At 41.9% G+C, this 20,863-nt stretch overlaps 1 protein-coding gene across 1 annotated transcript in view; it reads right to left on the bottom strand.

Annotated features, from left to right (window-relative positions):
* EFCAB6 (EF-hand calcium binding domain 6) overlaps nt 1–20,863 on the bottom strand; it is a 234,412-nt gene that overhangs the window by 138,598 nt on the left and 74,951 nt on the right. Inside the window, exons 10-11 of the mRNA XM_045779957.2 lie at nt 16,295–16,419; nt 10,417–10,565 (exon numbers count right to left, since the gene is read on the bottom strand). Of these exons, the coding sequence (XP_045635913.1) occupies nt 10,417–10,565; nt 16,295–16,419 (274 nt within the window). The remainder of the gene's footprint in view (nt 1–10,416; nt 10,566–16,294; nt 16,420–20,863) is intronic.

Raw genomic sequence — 20,863 nt, 5'->3', positions numbered from 1 at the left:
CCCAGGCGCCCACCAAGTAGCTAAGGATTGTTCTGGTGTGCTGTAACAACCACACTGGCCCCCTGCATGATGATATATTAACTGGATCTACTAAGAATGAAATAACAGATATCCCAGAGGCTTCAGAAAGGGAGAGAAGATAAACCCTAAGAAATTTAAGGGTCTTCCAGCCTGGTAAAGCTTCTAGAGATCCAGAGGTCTAAGGCATGCTGGAATATTCCCTCTAAAGTGAAAAACCAATTAATTGGCCTTTTGCCACCCACCACAAAAACCGATTCATTAAGCTTGAAGGGTGTCTCTGGATTGTGGAGACAGTTTGTCCTGCTGCTCTGATCTGCTCTGCTGTTCTTAGGTAACACAGCTGTTCTGAGTGGGGCACTGAGTGAGAAAAAGCAATCTGCAAGGCTCAGGCTGTAGTGTAAATTGTTGTCTCTTCACAGGAAAGATGCACAGCTTGTAAAGATATTTATCCCATGTAAGTGCCCACTGAGAGGCATCCACATAGGTTATCAGGAGGAGAGCCGACCCGTCCTGAAGGTGCCGGTCAGTCACTTTGCGCAGGCGACCTGGTGCTTCTTCATGGGCTTCCATACAAAAGTGGTCACGGAGACAGGACTGGATGCTGTGCATTGGTTGGGAATCAGGGACTTCTCGTCACTAAAGCTGAGCTGGCTACTGCCCAGCTAAGTACCCAGGCTGCCAATGGTAGAGGACAACACTGAGCCCTTTTAGGCCCTTTTCTCCAGGTGGGCTTCCCAGTCACCTGGCAAAGATTCCATTGGACCTCTTTCAACATGGAGGGAGCAGTGGTTTGTCTGGATACATATTCTAGATACAAATTTGCCTTGCCTGCCTGAAATACTTCGGCCACTTCCCGTCATCTATGGACCTCCAGAATGCTTTACATGTCACCAGGATGTCCCGCGAATCACTGAAGTGAACTAAGGGACCCATCAGATGGTGGAGACAGTGTGGTTATAACCGCAGATCCACAGCACATGCTGGTCTCGCCACATATCCCATCACCAGAATGGACTTAATAGAATGGTTGGTACCTTGCTGATGACTCATCTACAATCAGCTGAGAGGAAATCCCCAGGGGTTAGGGTGCTGTTCTACGGGACACAGCGTGCCTTGAGCCAGCTGAGGCAGCCCGATAGAGAGATGACCGTCAAGCACTGAGATCCTGTGAAATGCAGGTTGGGTACCCCCGCAAGTGAGCAACGCTGTCCGGCAAGAAGCTGGCAGAGAAAGGAAGGGGGACACACAATGGACACTATAATCATCAACTCCGATCTCATGACCAGTTACAGTAAGGTGAGTTTAGAAGCTCTTTTGTATGTTGTGTCTTCCTATTCCCCCCACTGCCTTATGGAAAAAGCACTGATTGTAGCTAACACCTTAGATTTCAGAGGGGAGGTGGGACGTTGAGTTTGCTCCTGTTTCGGAAATACAAGGTTTCATCCCCACAGGGGACAGGGGTTTTTCATTCCTGAAAGTGTGCTGAAGCTCAGAATGGTAAACGGCACCGGATGTCCACCCAGATCCATTCTCTGCCCTTCTCTACTCTGCATGGCACCTGGGGGATTGCTTCGACTGGCCCCTGGTGCCCCTGGCTTTCAGTTGGGTTGGACTGTGGGAGGCACCACAGAAGAGAGAAGATGGGCTAGTTATTCCCCCAGCCTCCTCCCTGCTGGGCTGCAGCATGGCCATGGCCATGTTCTTCTACCTTAGACCTTATCTCTTCTCCGGTGACCTCCCCTTTAGCTATCTGACTTGCTCCTTTCAGTAACTGCTCCCTCTCCTGTCCCTTCAGGCCTAGGAGAGAGAAATGCTTCCCCATTTACTGACTTCATTTAATCCTCCCCTCACGGGAGTAAAGCATCCTTCAATGAACTCACGTCCATATGTTTTCTGCCTGGACTCTGACCAATGTATGTCCAGGTTAAGACGACCACGGTAGGATACAGAACATCTCCCTTACCCCCAAAAGCTCCCTTGTGCTGCCCTCTGGAGTCACATCCTCCTCTGCCCTAGTCCTGACAATTACTGATCTCTCTTCCATTCCACTGTTTTGCCTTTTCCAGAATGTCACATAGATGGAAGAGATCCTAGACGTGTGGGTTAAAGAGGTTTGGACAATAACTGAAAATATACCACTGGGTACTGCTCCTGCACTTAATGTAATTTGGGCTAAATGGCTTATTGCTTCTGCTTGTACAGCTTCTGTTGGGCTGCTCATGTTACCGGGGTGAGTGGGAAAATTCTCAGCAGGAGATGTTGGTGAGCGAGAACCTGCTCGCATGATGGATGAAGGAGCTCCACTGAACACACAAGTCATCACAAGTCACTGCACTGCTTCCATCCTCTCAGCTCTCCCTCAAATCTCACTCTTCATGTTTAAGCACTGATTTCATTTTTAACAGATGTACTTTATATAAAAGGCTAGGCAACATTGAAAAGCACAGCACGTTAGCAATAAAGGTCAAGTTAGCTGTTCAATTAAAGTCTACCATTACATTAAAAAATAAATACATATGGAAAATGGCTTTTTAAAGTCTCTAAAATATTATTTCGGTCAAGATTTTATGCTTTATTACCAAGACGATAGGGTTTTTAAATTTAGGCTCTAGATCTTCAGTATTTAAAAAAAAAACAAACTCAACAAGATTCCTTTTTTTCTCTCTATACTACTCATTCTTGAATTGGATAGTAAGAATAATTTCTCAAACCATTTTACTATATGAAGGTTTAGATTTTATTTTACTTCCTGCTTTATTCTTTCCTATGTTGTCTTTTTTTTTTAAAGGATGTATTTTTAAATTTTATTTCTCAAATTAAGATGCACTAAAATGAACTTTTTTCTTTTGGTGTGAACTTTTACGAGGTTTAACCCACGTACAGATTCCCATCACCACAGCAACACATAGGATGCAGGACAGCTCCATCACCCCACAGCCTCCCTCGTGCTCCCTTCCGGATGCAGGCCTCCCCCACCCTGAGTCCTAGAGACCACCAACCTCTTCTTTGATCCTATTGTTTTGCCTTTTCCTGAATATCATAAACAGAATCCTAGAGTAACAGCCTCTGAGACTGGTCCTTTCAAATGTCTCTGCGATTCATCTGTGCTGTCTGCATCGAAAGCTCACTCCCTCCTATTGCTGAGAAATACGCCATCGTGCAGATGGACCAGTTTGCTTATCCAATCACCTGCTGAAGGACACGGGCCCGTTCCCATTTGGGTCAGTTATGACTACAGCTACTATGAGTATTCTTGTACAGATTTTTTTGGGTGAGCTTTTCAATCATTTTTAGACACAAAAGTCATACGGAATTTGCCCAGCATCATCACGGACCCATGATGTTGCAAGTGCAGGTCAAGGGGAGTTCAGGGTGCTCAACTTCTGGCAACACCAGGTGTGCCCTTGTCCCTACACTGTCCCTCCCCACACTGGTCTGCACTGTACTGCCTCCTTGATGGTTGGAGAGGAGGGCAAGGCAGGGAGGAAACAGCACTCCCCTGGGACCAGGCCACCCCCATTGCCACTTGCTGCCACTGGGAGTGACACTAATCCCACCTCTAATACCTGTTTCATTGGGCCAGTGCTTTCATGGTAGAATCCAGCAGATTCTCTCTTCCTAGGAGGTGACATAATGAGTGGTAAGTCCCCAAAAATCACCCTCTAAATTCAAGAAATCACTGTGACAGTGCAGGGACCCCAGTGTTCTCTCTAAAGGTGAGACAGAAAACAACAGAGCAGTTGGATGGGCCAGTGTAGACAGCCCTGTACAGAAATGTCCACGTATAAGAGAGAGGTAGAACGATGGAACAGACTAGAAGGATACATTAAACCAAATTATGGAGAGAATTGAATGTATGACAAAGCAGACATTAAAAACAATGGGGAAAGAATAATAAGTGGTGGTGGTAAAATAGATTATCTATTTGGGAAAAGAATGTGAATTTGGATGCCCACCTTATGTCAGGATGAATTAAAGTGTTTGTTTTCAAAGAATAAGACAAACAAGCAGAGTAGAAAAGCGTTTTTATATCAAGCCTGGGCAAGAATGATGAATTTATAGATTAAGCAACAGAAGACATTCCAAAAGAAGATTAATGTATTTGATTATATTAAAATGTAAACTTCAGAACAATGAGGTGTCACGTGAATGAAAGGGAAGCAGCGAGCCGGGAACAGCGGCTGCACGAAACTACTCTGCTTATGGCAGAAAAGGGTTATCTCTTAATAATTAATTAATTATAAAAAATTATTAAACAAAAAGGTGACAAAATTGACTTAAAACACCACCAGTGGGGGCATTACCCAGTCAAGACACGAGGAGGATTCACATCAGGGGAGATACAATCAGCGCGCAGGCTCAGGGAAATGTCCAAGCCCAATATTGCTCTAAGAAATATAAATTAAGACGATAATGAGGCACCAGTTTATACCTCTTAAGCTATCAATACTTTAAAACAATGTTAATATTCAATGCCAGAAGGAATATGAAACTAGAACACTCATACAATGTTGATGGTGATATAAATCACTATTATCTTTTCAGATTTGGCGATCCTTATAAGAATGCACACAAGTATTCACACTCTGGCCTTGAATCAGTCACAAAGCCTGTCCCTGACCCCTTGGCGATGGCCACGACCCCAGTTCCCTCCCGGGCCCTTGGCCCGCCCTCTACCCCACCTCTGGCTCCCTCTTGCCCCCTGGCTTCTGCCAGGCCTCAGAACACAGCACGGCGGGGCTGCCGGACCCGGGGCTCTCCCCCTGGGGTCTCAAGTCTCTGTTTAAAGCTCACATTTGCCGAGAAGCTTCCCGAGGTCCTCCCTGCCACTCTCAGTATGGCCCCATCACACTGCACACCTCCTTTCAGCCCCTGTGTGTCTGTGGACTGTGGTCTCACCCGCCAGCAGATAGCACTCTCTGTGGGCAGGGATCATGTCTTCCTCTCCAACGAGTCCCTAGCACCTAGCACAGTACCTGGTACATAGTGAGGGCTCCAGGACCATCTGTGGACTGGCTGAGCAAATAATGAACAAAGAAACATATGCAAATCTAAGGAAACCAAAGACTCAACAATGAAACGGTTAGAAACATTCTGGTCTAATCGGAAGGGGGAATGAAGCATGAGAGACTATGGACTCTGAAAAACAAACTGAGGGCTTCAGAGGGGAGGGGGTTGGGGGAATGGGATAGGCTGGTGATGGGTAGTAAGGAGGGCCCGTATTGCATGGTGCACTGGGTGTTATACGCAACTAATTAATCATCGAACTTTACATCAAAAACCAGGGATGTACTGTATGGTGACTAACATAATATAATAAAAAAACATTAAAAAAAAAAAAAGAAACATTCTGCTCTATAGAACTAAAGAGCCTGAATGCTGCTTGCTTCCTCTGGATGGAACGTCTTTCTCCAGCTGTCCACGTGGGAGACTCTTCTTCATCTCTCGAAGCTTCCACTCAGCTCTGTTTACTCTCTGGAGACTTTTCTAACTTCCCAGCCAGCATGAACACATTAAGGTAAGATTTCTGGCAACACAGTGGATCTCTCCCCAACCTCCTGGTCTAATCACAGAAATATATCAACAAATACATCAACTATATCAACACCTAGTGGAATAAGTATATCAACAAAATGATTTTAAACATACGGTGGAAGTTGAAACCAAGAAAGGGAAATCCACAGGTGCCGGAAGCAGGGGGCAGGGAGAATGTGAGTTATTCCCACAAGAGTCCAGGGAGGGTATCAGACCTGGAGGGAGCAGGCTGTGCTAAAGGCAGCCCTGAATCTCCCGAAGGCACTAAGAGGCTGGGGTTTGATGCCCATGTGGGGCTAGGAGACCCAGAACTACAAGATTGGAGATCTGGCACAGCTGAGAGTTAGTGAACCAAAACAGATTCTAAGAAAACAGAATGGAGCCCAGACAGATAAAGACATGGGAAATGCAAGAGAGCCTAAGAGACAAAGAAAGTGGAAGGAGGAGGTTCAACAAATATTTAATAAGACTTCCAGAAGAAAAGGCCAGCGAGAGTTGGGGTGGAGACAATACCCAAAGAGTAGCAGCAGGGAATGTTCTAGAATTCATGAAAGATACTAATCCTCACAGTGAGACAGCATGAGTCTGGGGAGGTTAAAAAAACAGACATCTCTGGGGCGCCTGGGTGGCACAGCGGTTAGGCGTCTGCCTTCGGCTCAGGGCGTGATCCCGGCGTTATGGGATCAAGCCCCACATCAGGCTCTTCCCTGGGAGCCTGCTTCTTCCTCTCCCACTCCCCCTGCTTGTGTTCCCTCTCTCGCTGGCTGTCTCTATCTGTGTTAAATAAATAAATAAAATCTTTAAAAAAAAAAAAAACAGACATCTCTAGCAAGACACATTGTAGGGAAACTGTAAAGTAAGAAAAATAAAGAGAAAAATCTTGAAGGCAACCAGAAAAAAAAAGAAAAAACAGATCATCCAGAAAGTACTGGCAATTAGATAGCAGACTCTCAACAGCAACAGCAGAGGCCAGAAGACCGTGAAGAATGTCTTCAAAGTGCTGAGAGAAAGCAGCTCTCAAACAGGAATTGTATTCCCTGCGCAATCTTCATTAACGAGTAAGTGGAAAAGAGACATTTTTGAAAACAAAGACTGACCCCACCCCCTGCCCACCGCCCACTCACAGCACCTCACGTAAGGGATTACTACAGGGTATACTTCAGGAAATTGAATTCTGAACAAGGGGTGAGATTGAAGAAACAAACTGGTAAACATGGCAAAACCTAACAAACATGGATTGCAAAAAAAAACCCAAAACAACAACAAAGCCAATGACAGAGACTGATTCAGGTACTATCGAAACACTAGCAGATGGGAACACGCACGCTGAAGCTGCTTGTTTTATTCAGGACGGTAGAAATATTGTGAACTTTCGGCTTTACAAGTTCAGAACACGTGTTAAAAATTTAAGGGTAATCTCCTCTAAAAGAATAGAAATAAAATATTTAAGTCTCAGGACAGGGGAGGAGAAAATGCCTGATAAGGGAAACTGAGACAGAACCAAACACAGTGCAGGAGAGAAAAAGAAAAAGAGCTGAGGACATCAGAGAGAGAGAACGATAAAGCGGTAGAAGGAAAAACCCCAAACATGCCTGTCACAAGACACGGGAACACACTACACTTGACCGCTAAAAAGGCAAGGATGTTCGTTTGGAATTTTTAAAAAACAGATATATTATTTGACAAGAAACACACCTAAAATATGGTAATAGTAACAGTAAATGGTTGAGAAAAGATATACTGGACAAACACTAATCCAAAGGAACTGTTTCGGGTATTTTAGTATCAGAGAAGGCAGGCCATAGAAGCCAGAGGGATAGAAAGGTAACACGTAATTATAAAGGGAAGAGTTGACCAGGAAGACAGGACAAATCTTTACTTGCAGGTATGTGCACCAGAAGACAAACCTAATATATCAGTACCTGGGTATCCACCTTGCTGTTGTCCCTTGCACCCGGTTCTACTGGGAATTCTGGGTGAACTTGACAGAGGGCACAACTCAGAAATCCCTGGGTCTCTGGTTAGAATAGGTTGTTGCAACGGCACAAACCCAGCTGCCCTTAGTGTCCTAATATGTTCACTCTGCACGCCCATTATAGTCTTCATAGCTGCCATCACTCTGGTGGCCCTCGCTGCTGTGGGCCTATTTGTTATTTCTCTGTTCTTAGCACCTCCCATTATGTCTGGCAGAGAAAGGGACTCAATACGCATTCATTAAAATTATAATTTTGTGGGCACCTGGGTGGCTCAGTCGGTTGAGTGCCAGACTCTTGGTTTCAGCTCAGGTCATGATCTCAGGGTGTTGGGATCGAGCCCTGCATTGGGCTCTGTGCTCAGTGGGGAGTCTGCTTGAGATTCTCTCCTTCTGCCCCTCCCCCTGCTTGTGCTCTCTCTCTCTCTCTCTCATAAATAAATAAAATCTTAAAATAAAATAAAATAATAATTTTGAAGATGATGAAGGCAACAGGATGCATGTCTATGATAAGCATTCCTATTTGAAAAGCATAACGTAAAACTGTAGATGTACTTTAATTACAAATACATAAAACTTATATATGTTTGTGGATACAGGTGAAGGGAGTGTGGAAACGTGAAAGCAGCAGATTTGCTACATAAGGTGGATTGTGACTTTTTGCTTTTTATTTTTATTATTGCTCTTAAATTATTACTTGCATAATTTTGAAAATGAAATAAAAAGAAATGACTATATGACTTTCAGTCATCCAACCAAGTATTTCCTAAGAACTGTCACCACGTATAGACAGAACAACAGAGCTGTTTTCTGAGCCATGGAAATATTCACTCCTAGAGCCAAATCTTGCTTTTTACTCTAGACACCACGGTGACAGGACACAGTGATTCTCTCTGGGTATACAGAGGGCCAAGAAGGAAAGAGAAGACTGTGGGAAATGGATCTAGCTGGCCTCACTTAATACTATTTTTCCCGGGGCGCCTGGGTGGCTCAGTCGCTTAAGCATCCAACTCTTAACTGCAATTCAGGTCATGATCTCAGGGTTGTGAGATCGAGCCCCGTGTCAGGCTCTGAGCTCAAAGCCTGCTTGAGATTCTCTCTCTCCCTCTACCTCTGCCCCTCCCCCCATATTCGTGCCACACTCTCTAAAAAAAAAAAACAAAAAACTATTTTCCCCTTCTTCTCTCTTGCCTCTCCTTCTAGATAACCCTAGCTGTCCACCAATGATCCAGAGTTTCACAGGACAATCTTCCCATTGGCCTCTACCGTACCTACTTGCCCTGAGGCAAGGTTCCCTGAGTTACCTGGACAGAGCACCAGGTAACTTAAAGACAGTATTCCTTATGCAGAGTCTGGTCTATGTGTACCATTTCCAAAGGAAACAGGGATCCTTGGAGAAATGGCTGATTCCAGGTCGGGGGTAAGAAATGTACCAGAAGAGCCGGGAGCACATTAGAAAGCAAGAGAGCTATCAGGGACTACAGGGTCACACCCACAGGACTCAGCAGCCAACATGAGAGGCTCCCACTGGCCAAGATGGTACAGATTGAAGATTGGTGAGAATAATCATGAACTGAAACACATCAAATAGGTGGACATTCATGAGTTTATGACAATTTTTTTTTGTTTAAGAAAAATCACTCATTGCTCACTTTGGGAGGATGCTTGGGAACCAATTCATTATTTTGGAAGGTGATAAATGAAAGGGAAGAACCGAGGACATCCTGCCTTTCTTAGACTAAGTGTATCTCATTGTTACCACGCAGTTGAAGAGGGGAAGCTTTCATTACAGAAGTACTCCAACCAATGAAAGAAGAAATGATAGATGTGGAATATCACCACTTTATAATCTCCAGTGAATGCACAGATGTAAATACGACACACCATGGCTGCGAACACCATGAAAAGAGAGACAACCGGTCCACACATGCTTGCCACCACCTAGGAAGTATTCTTGCCCAAACAACGGACACGTACCTGAACATCTATCCATTTAGGGGCAGGGGGCTTGGGGGACAGGAGGACATGTCAAATGTCACTGTAGATCAGTCAGATATCAGTTGTAAGAAATTCCACATAATAAATACCTCAGAATAGATACATCCCATAAGGGAACAAATTAACAAATGGAGAGACACCCTACAGACTAAAAACAGAATTGTGGCAACTCAGTTGATTACAATGTACAGACCTTATTTGGAGCCTGACTCAGATTGTAAAAGAAAATCTGAGACGATCGGTTAGATTTGAACCCTGGCTGGATATTTATTAATATTATTGATAATTCTATTAGGTGAGAAACCAGTATTTCTACCATGTTTTTAAAAAGTGTTCTTATCTTTTAGAAAGACGTAATGAGATCTTTCCAGTGAAATATGATATCTGGTATTTGTTTCAAAAATATCTAGGGTTGGGGCGCCTGGGTGGCTCTGTCATTTAAGCGGCTGCCTTCAGCTCAGGTCACAATCTCGGGATCCTGGGATTGAGTCCCATGTCAGGCTCCCTGCTCAGTGGGGAGTCTGCTTCTCCCGCTCCCTCCGCCCCCCCCCCACTTTTGCTCTCACTCTCTCTCTCTCTCTCTCTCTCTCTCTCTCGCGCGCGCGCGCGCGCTCTGTGTCAAATAAATAAATAAAAGCTTTAAAAATATCTGGGGTTAATGGAAAAATGAGCGGGAAGAGAAACGAAATGATGGACCACAAGCTGAACATTGAAGCCGAGCAGTGGGTACGTTAGTGGTTCATTTCAGTATTCTCTTTACTTGTGCATGTGTTTGAAATTTTCAAGAAAAAAAAGTCCAAGACATTAATAAAAAATAAATGAAGCTGCTCCTTATTCTCATGGTTGACGTTTGGGGGAAAAATATGTCAAGGAAACAATGGGACTCTTACCTTTTCATTAACTGGATAAAAATTCTCCTTGGTAATCGGTAGACAAAGGTGTCGAGGACAATCTTTAGGTAATTCAAAGACACATATCCACTTTTGGAGGGGTCCCCTGCACTCAGGGCCTTTTCAACCTTTTCATAAGACTTGGGAAGCTGCAGGTAATGAAAATTCGAGTGTTGCATTCATAGAAATCCACTTCACAGAGCTATTCAACCAGTTTATTTTTTACCAAAACCTCGTCACATTTTCCCCTCCAAAAACTGATCAAAAAGGTTACGATGGCATGTACTGAACTTCAAATGTTTAATTGATGAGCTCACTACAGAACAGTATCCCCACTCACAGCCACTCAACTGACAAGGCAGACAAGTTTCTCAGGGAAAAAACAGCACATAGAAGAGCTCCACCTCAAATTTCAGAGCTAAAAATATTCGGTAGATGTGCCAGTTTGATACATCTTTGTTAATATACTTTCAAGCCATTCCTACTGTGAGCCCATGCTAGGCTGCTCCTGATTAAGTCAGGCCAATCAAACAAAAAACCTGGCAACATTTTATTAAAAACGGAAGTAGCTCTTAGCGTAAGGAAAATCATTAATATAAAGACTGCATAAACAGAGTACACATTGTACATTTCTTTAATTATTCTTTTTTTTTAAATGGGGAATCACAAAGAATCCGGGTGAATGAGCTTCGCTTATGGGACTTCTAAAATTCAGTAAAGTCGGTTAACCACTGATTTTTATATGACTCATAAAAATACTATGAAGATTGGTTTTATTTCCAAAGGTTTTCCTGCTGTTTGTTATTCAGTAATAACAATATTCTCCGATACATCCAACGCTCTCCACTTTGTCTGAATTTAGTTTTTCCCATTAACTGCAATGAGAAACAAAATAACCACCAACCTGGTGTAAAAGGTGACTTAAAAAAAAATAAAACAACAAACCTGCTGGACACAGAAATATATGCACAACAGTCTCTACCCACCAAATGAGTAAGAAGCGATTCATTGACATTTCCAAGGGTACACAGGAATGTTGGAAATCCAATGGGGAAACTTTTAAAAATATTTAGAGAATTGCAGGGTCTAAATTCCTTAGAAAGTTGTACAAAACTAACCCAAAATATGGTTAAATTTGCCCCTATCTCTTTCAGAGAGGTGGATTCACAGAGAGAAGCCAGAGCCAGACATAGGGTACGGTCTCAGTGTAGTCACTGGACTAATGAAATCCACTTTTAATACCTTGATGACACTGGTTTCCATTGAGGTTTTTTCTAGGAGAATGTTTTTGACATAATCAAGAGCTTTCAGGAAGAGAGCAGGCAGTGAAACAGACACAGTATCTTGGTGACGTGTATAAACCTTTAAGGGATTCTCATTGTGGCTGTTTATAATGAAACAAAAGGGGAAAATGCAAGCAATTCAGCAAAGTAAAAAGAAGGACACAAAGATATTTGGAAGTCTTTCCATCCAGTTTTTTTTATATAGTGTTGCAAAAACTCCCATAATGATCATATGAACATAAAACTCTACAAAAGTGCTATCGTGGCTATACATTCAGATGTGAGAAGTACTTTCTTCATTTAACAATATCTCATGATACTTTTTCCTGTAAGAACTTATATCTACATCATACTTTTAAATGAAGTGTGGCATGCCATCATGTTCTTGATGGATCAGCGAAAGGTACACTCATTTTCTGTTTGTACATTTAATGTGTATAAATGTTCCCCCAATCCCCTATCTAAATGAGGTCCTTTTCTGTATTTATCGCATTTATGAATGTGTTTAACACCTCTCTCCCTGATGTGAGTTCATGCAATCTCTATGAGAGCACATTGTGTCTGTTTTGTTCACTAATAATTACCTAGAATGAAGCAGAATTCGGCATGCTGCAGGCACTCAATAAACATTTGTTTAAAATGAATATATTTTTACCAAAAATGTTCTAAAGCAAGATTGCAAAATGTAAAAAGCTATGACACATAAAAGTTAAAATCGTAGCTGAGATGACATTCTATCTGCATCAGACTGTAAAAAATTTAAAAATCTAACAATATTGGGGCACTGGGCAACTAACAATATCGAGCAACCGACTCTAGGTTTCGGCTCACGACGTGATCTCAAAGGTCATGGGATCGAGCCTCACAACAGCCTCCATGCTCAGTGTGGATTCTGTTTATTCCTCTCCCTGTGTTCCTCCCTAACTTGTGTGCTCTCTCTCATATAAATACATAAAATATTTAAAAAAAAGTCTAACAATATCAAGCGTTGGTGAGTAGGTAGAATGACAGGAATTCTTTCTCATATGCTTCTGGTGGGAGTATAAATTGATATTCTGAAGAGCAATTTGATACTGCCAATTAAAACCGAGGAGTATGTCTGCTACAACCTGGCAAGTAATTCCACTCCTAGCTGTAAGTCCTGGAGAGACCTTTGCGCAGGTGCGCCAGAAGATACATATGCGACCACTTACAGTGGCATTGCTTGGATTAGCACAAAACAGGAGGCAATCTTAATGTCCATCCATAAGAGAATGTGTGATCTGTGTACATGTAGACAATGGACAACTGTAGAAAGAAAGAAAGAAAAAGATCGGGTAAAAAACAAAGAACCCAGTGTGTAAGGAAACACAATACAAACAAATACAAACACATCACCTACAAGGGTTTCTCATGTCATAAAAATATACCAAGAATATGAATTCATTGTAAGAAAAGCTTGAAGTCAGGATGACAAAACAATGAAAGAGAAGGGATATTTCAAAGCAAGGAAGATAGAAAACAAAAATAATATCATTACAGGAGCAAATAAACAAATTAGAAGCAGCAAGCATAAGAGGCAAGACTGAAATTTAAATAATAAAGGAAGGGCTCGAAAGAATCTCACTGGAGGCAGAGGAAAAAGACAAAAGTACTGGAGCGAGTGGAGCAGGTGCCAGCTGTCGAGGACAGACCAAGATGGTGACCCAATGGGAGGAAAACTGGGAATAACACCGAAGGAAGGGGAGATGCAGGGAAGACAGAGGGAAGGATGGAAGGTGGGGGAAGATTTTGGTGATAGAGAAAAAAGTTTTTTGGAAATGAAGGAAGAACTGGATTTGCCCATCAAAAGAACACCCTGTGGGGGCGCCTGGGTGGCACAGCAGTTAAGCGTCTGCCTTCGGCTCAGGGCGTGATCCCGGCATTGTGGGATCGAGCCCCACGTCAGGCTCTTCCGCTGGGAGCCTGCTTCTTCCTCTCCCACTCCCCCTGCTTGTGTTCCCTCTCTCGTTGGCTGTCTCTATCTCTGTCGAATAAATAAATAAAATCTTAAAAAAAAAAAAAGAACACCCTGCGGTCCAGGAAACTTTGACAAAATGCTTAATGCCAGCACAGCTTAGTTTCACTTTTTAATTTCAAGGATCAAAAAAAAAAAAAAAAAAAAACCCAAAAAACCAAAAAACAAAACTTTAGGCATCCAGGTAGAAAAAGAGAATCACCTACAAGGGGAAAAAAAAATCCACCTCAGGCTTCTTCTCCAGAATACCCAGTGCCAGAAGACAATGGAACAATGCTTAGAACATTTGAGGAAGAGAAAGCAAGATGGAGGAATTACACCCAGCCATGTTGTTCTAGTAGGAAAGTCAGAGGCAGACAGTCTCAAATAGGAAAATACAAAGGGAATAAAGCACCCATGAGCCTTTCTTAAGTAAATTACTTGACAATGAAATCCAGCCAGCCCCAAAATAAATCAAAATAATGAACTCTGAAAGGGATTAACTATGGCAAGCACTGGAGTGTAGTGACGTGCATTAAATCCACGTAAATATGAAACGAAGACAAAACAACTAGGGGAATTATAGAAACAGAATGGAATGTAAATATTGTTGTAAACCCAGACTAAGAACAAAACAGAAATAACAAAACTAGTGAGGTGGGAGGGAGGGGCGGGAAGGAACACAGGAAGTGAGAGCCCGCCCCACACTGCCTGTAATCGAAAGATCCTTCAAAAACACCATCATTTCTGCAACTCTTAATGGCTTTCTTAATCTCTTTTCTTGTCTCCAAGCCCTTTTTGGGACCTAATATATCTTGTGGTAAAGAAATATTTATCCAAAACGCAGATGTATCTTCAGCCTCACTTGAAGCTTCACTTGGCAAGAACTTGGACTTAAAGTTGGCCCCTGGCCTGACTGGCAGGGTAACTTTGGGCTGGTCATTAAACCCCTCCATGCCTCAGTTTCCTCAAGTTGAAGCAGGGATGATAACAGTGCCTTGCTCACGGAGCTGCTGTGAAGACTGAGGAGGGGAACACCCAACAGGGCCTGCCGCACGGGAGGCCCCACAGAAGGGTTAATTACGAGGGTGGCCACGTCACCTTTACTTCTGGTAAATTCAAAGACATTTAAATTAAACATGTTTTATTTGTAAAAAGGAGCGTGATTCTCTTCTTATAAAATTATTTCTATCTATGTATCCACCCACCCACCCACCGAGGCAGCCATCCTTCTATATATATGAATAAAGACAGACCTAGAATTATGTTCGCCAAATGTTGCCTTTGATTATTTCTGGGTGGTGGATTTTGAATAATTTATACTTTCTTCTTTGTACTTTTCAGAATTGCTTACTTTTTTTGTAATGCTAATGCATTTTGTAATGGTTCTGTTTTTATGAAAACAATAAATTTATTAGCAACAATAACAGAAAACAAGTTTTACTCATTTACCAACACAATATTACATACACTCACTTCTCCAACACCTTGATCAACACTGGCTTTTGTTAATTTTTTTCCTCATTGACATTTTTCTCCTGAAAATTTTATATTCATTGTTGAAAAGTTCTACATACCTTCAGCATAGTTACGATTTCTCTTGTTTATGTGGTGCATATTTTGTCAATTTTCCCATTTGTTTACACAAAGTTTTGCCGTACAAAAGCTTTTCATTTTAATGTAATCAGCTGTATCAATCTTTTTCTTTACGGTTTTTGGGCTTTACCTCATGCTTAAAGGGTAGTCTCAATTTCAAGATTAAAAAATTTTCACCCACATTATTTTTAAATTTAAATGGTTGATGCATATAGAATTTATTTTGGTGTGAAGCATGGAAGGTTACAAGCTTTTTCCCCCAAATGGCTGCCTAGTGAATTATCCTCATAATAATTACTGAATGAGCCGCTCCCCAGCCCCACCACACTTTACTGGAATGCCTGATATCATATGCTAAATTCACATATAAAGATCAATCCATTACCTAACAATAGTTGGGTAGGACAGTGTCATACTGTCTTAAATATGATACCTTTATAAGATTTTTTTTTAAGATTTTATTTTTAAGTAATCTCCACACCCAGCGTGGGGCTCGAACTCGCAGCCCTGAGATCAAGAGCTGTGTGCTCTACCTACTGAGCCAGCCAGGCGCCCCTATAAATTATTATTAGGTCCTTTATTATAACTTTGTAAAAGAAAAAAAAAAAAAAATATATATATATATATATATATATATATATATATATCCATCCAGATATAGGAAGAGCAGATATTAATGCTGAATCTTCCTATCCAAAAACCAAAAAAGAGCTCTTCATGTATTCAAGTTTTCCTTTATTTTACTCAACACAGTTGTCCCGCGTCCTTATAGAAGTCTTGAATATTTCTTATTAATTTAGTGTGTGAGTAGCACAGAGGAGGCACTTAAGAATCAGACTCTCACCACCCTTACTCTTACCAACGCACTGTCATCAGTAGCTGGAGGCAGCCTCAGGGTTTGGGGAGGTGGAGGTAGGACCAAAACAAATTTTAGAAATCATGTCCAGACCTAATGGGTTTCCACGGCTGTCAGTTTCCTCTGTTCACGCTTTGGGAGAGCCCTGGGTTCGGGAGACACTCTTACCTCTTGGCAAAAGGTCCTCTCAATTTCGTCTAAGGAGCAGTTTTTCCAGACATCATCCGATGAAACAGAGCCGTGGAGGCACTCCTCTTTGGGATTTTTGACTGGCTGATTGTTCCATGAGATCTCTACGAAAACAAAAGAGCTTCTGCTTATTCATGTTGCCAAAGGTACATTTAAATATCCAGTGTTCCCTTTTCATCCTAACCTGCCTGGTAAAAAGTAGGGCTAGAATGAGTCAAAAGTGTGATGAGCCAGATAATAAATGGTATTGAAACAACTGGCTGATCATTTTAGAAAAAAGTGAATCTACTTGCTATCTTGTGCTAGGATAAACCTTAGATAGGGTAAAAAGTACACCAAGAAAAATAATAAAACCATGAAAGCAGTAGAAGAAAATTAAGATGGATATTATATAGTGTACGATCTCAGTGTGTGAAGTCCTTTCCAAGGAACACATTACAGCCCCAAATCCTTTAAATAACGGATAGGTCTGACAGCATAAATATTTATTTTTTGTTTGGTTAAAAACACACACACATACAAATCACAATGAAAGAAAAATGAGTGAGAAAAACTGAAGGTTAATTACCATGATGCATGAGTAGCTCTTACGACTCAATAAGATAAACACTCAACAGAACAGTAGACTAAGGTTATAAACAGGTAATTCACATAAAAAGAACTAAAAAACCCAACAGATGTATGAAAAAGTCCTCAAACTCATTGGTAATTATAAGTCTAATAAAAACAAGTTAACAATTTTTTTCTCACTTGTCAAAGAGGCGTGGATAAAAGGGAATGATAGAGAAAGAAATCAGTTCTAGCTTGTGTATAGAAAACCCAGTACCTGAATACTCTTAAATCTTCTAGTATTTTACACAAATGGAATTATAGGACTACTCAACAAACGTGTATGGGTAAGGGTATTTTCTGCACTGTTTAAAGATTTTTAAAAATTGGAACAATTTAAATGCCCATTAATAGAGGATGGGTTTTATAAACTATGGCTCCTCAAGCCCATAAAATACCACAGACTTAAAAAACAAAGGTGCCTGTCTAAATTAACAGGCGTGGAAAATTTTCCTTGATGTATATTGTTTCATGATTGAAAGAAAGGATGACTAGCATAATTTAATTTTCATTCTAATACGTACATTGTGTATTTGCAGGTCTATCCAGCCATCTATCCACCCACCCATCCATCCATCTATCCATCCATCCATGCAGCAGAAAAGAAATCGGGAAGGACAATACACCAAAAAGAACACAGTGGTAGGATTCAGGTGGAAGGATTACGGGTATTGTTATTCGTATTTTTGTGGTTTCTGCCTTTTTTGCAGCCAGCGTGTATTACTTTTATAATAAAAGAGAATAAAATAAATCTAAAATATAGCCATTTTCTTTCTCAAAGTCGACTGCAAAGAATCACAAATGGTTTCCCAGATTTATTTCCTAAAATGTCTGCAAATAAGCTTCACTCGAATTAAGCACACTTACAACTCAGCTGCAGTTAACAAACTGCCAGTCATCTGGAATATTCCATTTCCTGCCGAAAGAAAGAAAGAAAGAAAGAAAGAAAGAAAGAAAGAAAGAAAGAAAGAAAGAGAAAAAAGTAAAAGAAAAACAGCTTCCCCCAGTGGACCCCGCTGGCTACGTAATGAAACACAAAGGCAGAACTTGGTCTGGAATTCTGTGGCCTTGGTGGGCCAGGCATTTGAAACTGGGATCTCCGAACACACATGGGGCATCAAACCCAAAGAACCAGGCTCTGACTCAGTGGGGCACACAGAGCCCAGTCTTCTGACCCCACATCCTGTGTGTGGGCTCCACTCTGGGGCACTGATGCTCTAATGGCGGTTGATAAGGACACACGGCACATCGAGGGAAACCTGTTCTTTCTCCGTAGACAACAGGCCAGGCTCTGGAGGATGGAGGGTGGCTGGGGTGGGAGGCCTGCCCTCGGGAGCTCACAGTCCAGGGACCTGTGCAGTTACGCTGCCACCCTAGGCTGGCTACAGAACTCAACCATGCCTTGTTCAAAGGTATGTCTAATCACAGTCATTCCAGGCCTCACCCATCAGCCCAGCTTAATAAGTCCTGCCACCTGCTAATTTCCCCCAAAGTGTCTTTGCTGATTTGAAATGGGGTAGAGAGGAAATCCAAAGCTTACGTGTGCACTTAAGGATGTCATAGGTGCAGCAAAGGAAACCCACCTCCCAATGTCATTTCTTCAGGGGCCAGACAGTGCTTCTGACAAGCAAGACGATGGCTTATAAAAAAAACATAAACATAGCACAACCAGAATTATGCAAAATTAACAGGAAACATTGTTCTATATATTTAGAAAACTCAAAAGTCGTGGTCCCTGCAAATATATGACCTAGAGACTCCCTGACATGGGTAAGAACAGCATCAAACCCACCAACAGCTCCTGGTAATGAGTCCTTGTAGAATACATTTTCCCCAAAAAGGAACCAACATGAGCAGATTGCATCCTTATCATTCATAGTTCATAGACAAGAGAAAAAGCAGGAGCTCATATAAAGAAGTATGTGGAATTATGTGCTTACTTAAGAAAGTGAAATTTTGGGAAAAATGCAAATAGGGACATACATTTTTTTAAGATTTTATTTATTTATTTATTTTAAAGAGACAGCGAGAGAGAGAGAGCGCATGTGCATGGGAGAGTAAGCAGTGGGGTGGGGGGGGAGACGAGCAGATTCCACACTAAGCGTGGAGCCCAACGCAGAGCTTGGTCTCATGACCCTGAGATCATGACCTGAGCCGCAGTCAAGAGTCGGACACTTAACCAACTGAGCCACCCAGTCACCCTGGGGACATATGTTTTAAAATTATTGCTCTCTTGGGGCGCCTGGGTGGCACAGCGGTTAAGCGTCTGCCTTCGGCTCAGGGCGTGATCCTGGCGTTGTGGGATCGAGCCCCACATCAGGCTCCTCTGCTGTGAGCCTGCTTCTTCCTCTCCCGCTCCCCCTGCTTGTGTTCCCTCTCTCGCTGGCTGTCTCGCTCTCTGTCAAATAAATAAATAAAATCTTTAAAAAAAATAATAAAATTATTGCTCTCTTGAGAATATCTTCCCAAAACCACCATATAGAAAATGAATATTATTGGGGCGCCTGGGTGGCACAGTCGTTAAGCGTCTGCCTTCGGCTCAGGGCGTGATCCCAGCGTTCTGGGATCGAGCCCCACATCAGGCTCCTCTGCTGGGAGCCTGCTTCTTCCTCTCCCACTCACCCTGCTTGTGTTCCCTCTCTCGCTGGCTGTCTCTGTCAAATAAATAAATAAAATCTTAAAAAAAAAAAAAGAAAACGAATATTATTAAAACACTAGTAAAGATGTCATTCTAGAAAAATCAGGAACAGTACAGAATTGACTTATCTGTCCATGTGCTTCGAGGTTGGAGTGCCAAGAGAAGAATTTCTCAGTGGAAACTCCGAAGTGAGTAAGATTCAGAAACTCTGAAAACAGTATGAAGGTGAGGAGGACTCAATCTGGATCTGATCACTGACTCTGCAACGTTCCGATACCAGCTACTCAGGCTTGTGCTTGTGGGTCCCCATTTGCAAGAAGAAATGGACAGAAATGCCACAGAGTTGCCAGGAGGGTTTGCCGTGGTGATGAATGTGTAGGCCTGGCACTCACTAGACACTCAGTACACATTAGCTACCTATTGATTAATGAGAAAGGTTTTAAACGATAGGTGACAAGGAAGAACAGGATCAACCAGACCTAGAAAAACTCTGAAATTGGACGACAGAGCTCTGAAGCATATCAGAAATCAAACTGCCTCAGAAACAAAGACTGAACTAAAAGGAACACAAGAGCAAACAAACAATGGTAAGAGGGGGTGAAAAAGAAAAAAATTGTATCGAGTAAGCAAAAAAGAAAAAAAAAGCCAGGCAGGAAGGCTTGCAAGAAAGTTATAGTCTAAAAAAGAAGGTAGCAAAAGAAATCCAAGATAATTGTAAAAGGCGTCATTGGGAAGAAAATCTAATAACGGAATGGTTCAGATGCTAAAAATTCAGAATTTTCAGGAGTCTTCCTGAAATAAAAGACTCAAACCTGCCAATTCAAATAGCATACAAATACTTAATCAGTCACAAGGGTCCAACATCATGACTCATTCTAGCAAAATTACTAGGTTTTAAATAAGAAGAAAAAAATTCTCTGGATATCCAAACAAAAAGACCAAGTCACTAATAAGGGAAATAGACTGTCATCAAACTTTTCTTCAGCAAAACTTTAAGTCACCAGGCAATGGGTAAAAATATTTAAGATCCTTAAGGAATGAAAATCTGAGCTAAGGATTTTATATCCAGACAAACTGATTTTTGTTGTTGTTGTTTTTTGTTTGTTTTACACAATTTTATTTAAATTCAATTAATTAACATATAATGCATTTTTTGTTTCAGAGGTATAGGCCTATGATTCATCAGTCTTATATAACACCCAGTGCTCATTACCTCACATGCCCTCCTTAATGCCTGTCACCCAGGTACCCCATCCTTTCACCCCCTTCCCCTCCAGCAACCCTCAGTTTGTTTCCTCTGA

The sequence above is a fragment of the Ursus americanus genome, chromosome 17 (assembly GCF_024610735.1).
Source record: "Ursus americanus isolate L20-20 chromosome 17, mUrsAme1.1.p, whole genome shotgun sequence".
Classification (NCBI taxonomy): Eukaryota; Metazoa; Chordata; class Mammalia; order Carnivora; family Ursidae; genus Ursus; species Ursus americanus.
Note: the sequence above shows the minus strand (reverse complement) of the source record. Positions and strands in the feature narration are given on the sequence as shown.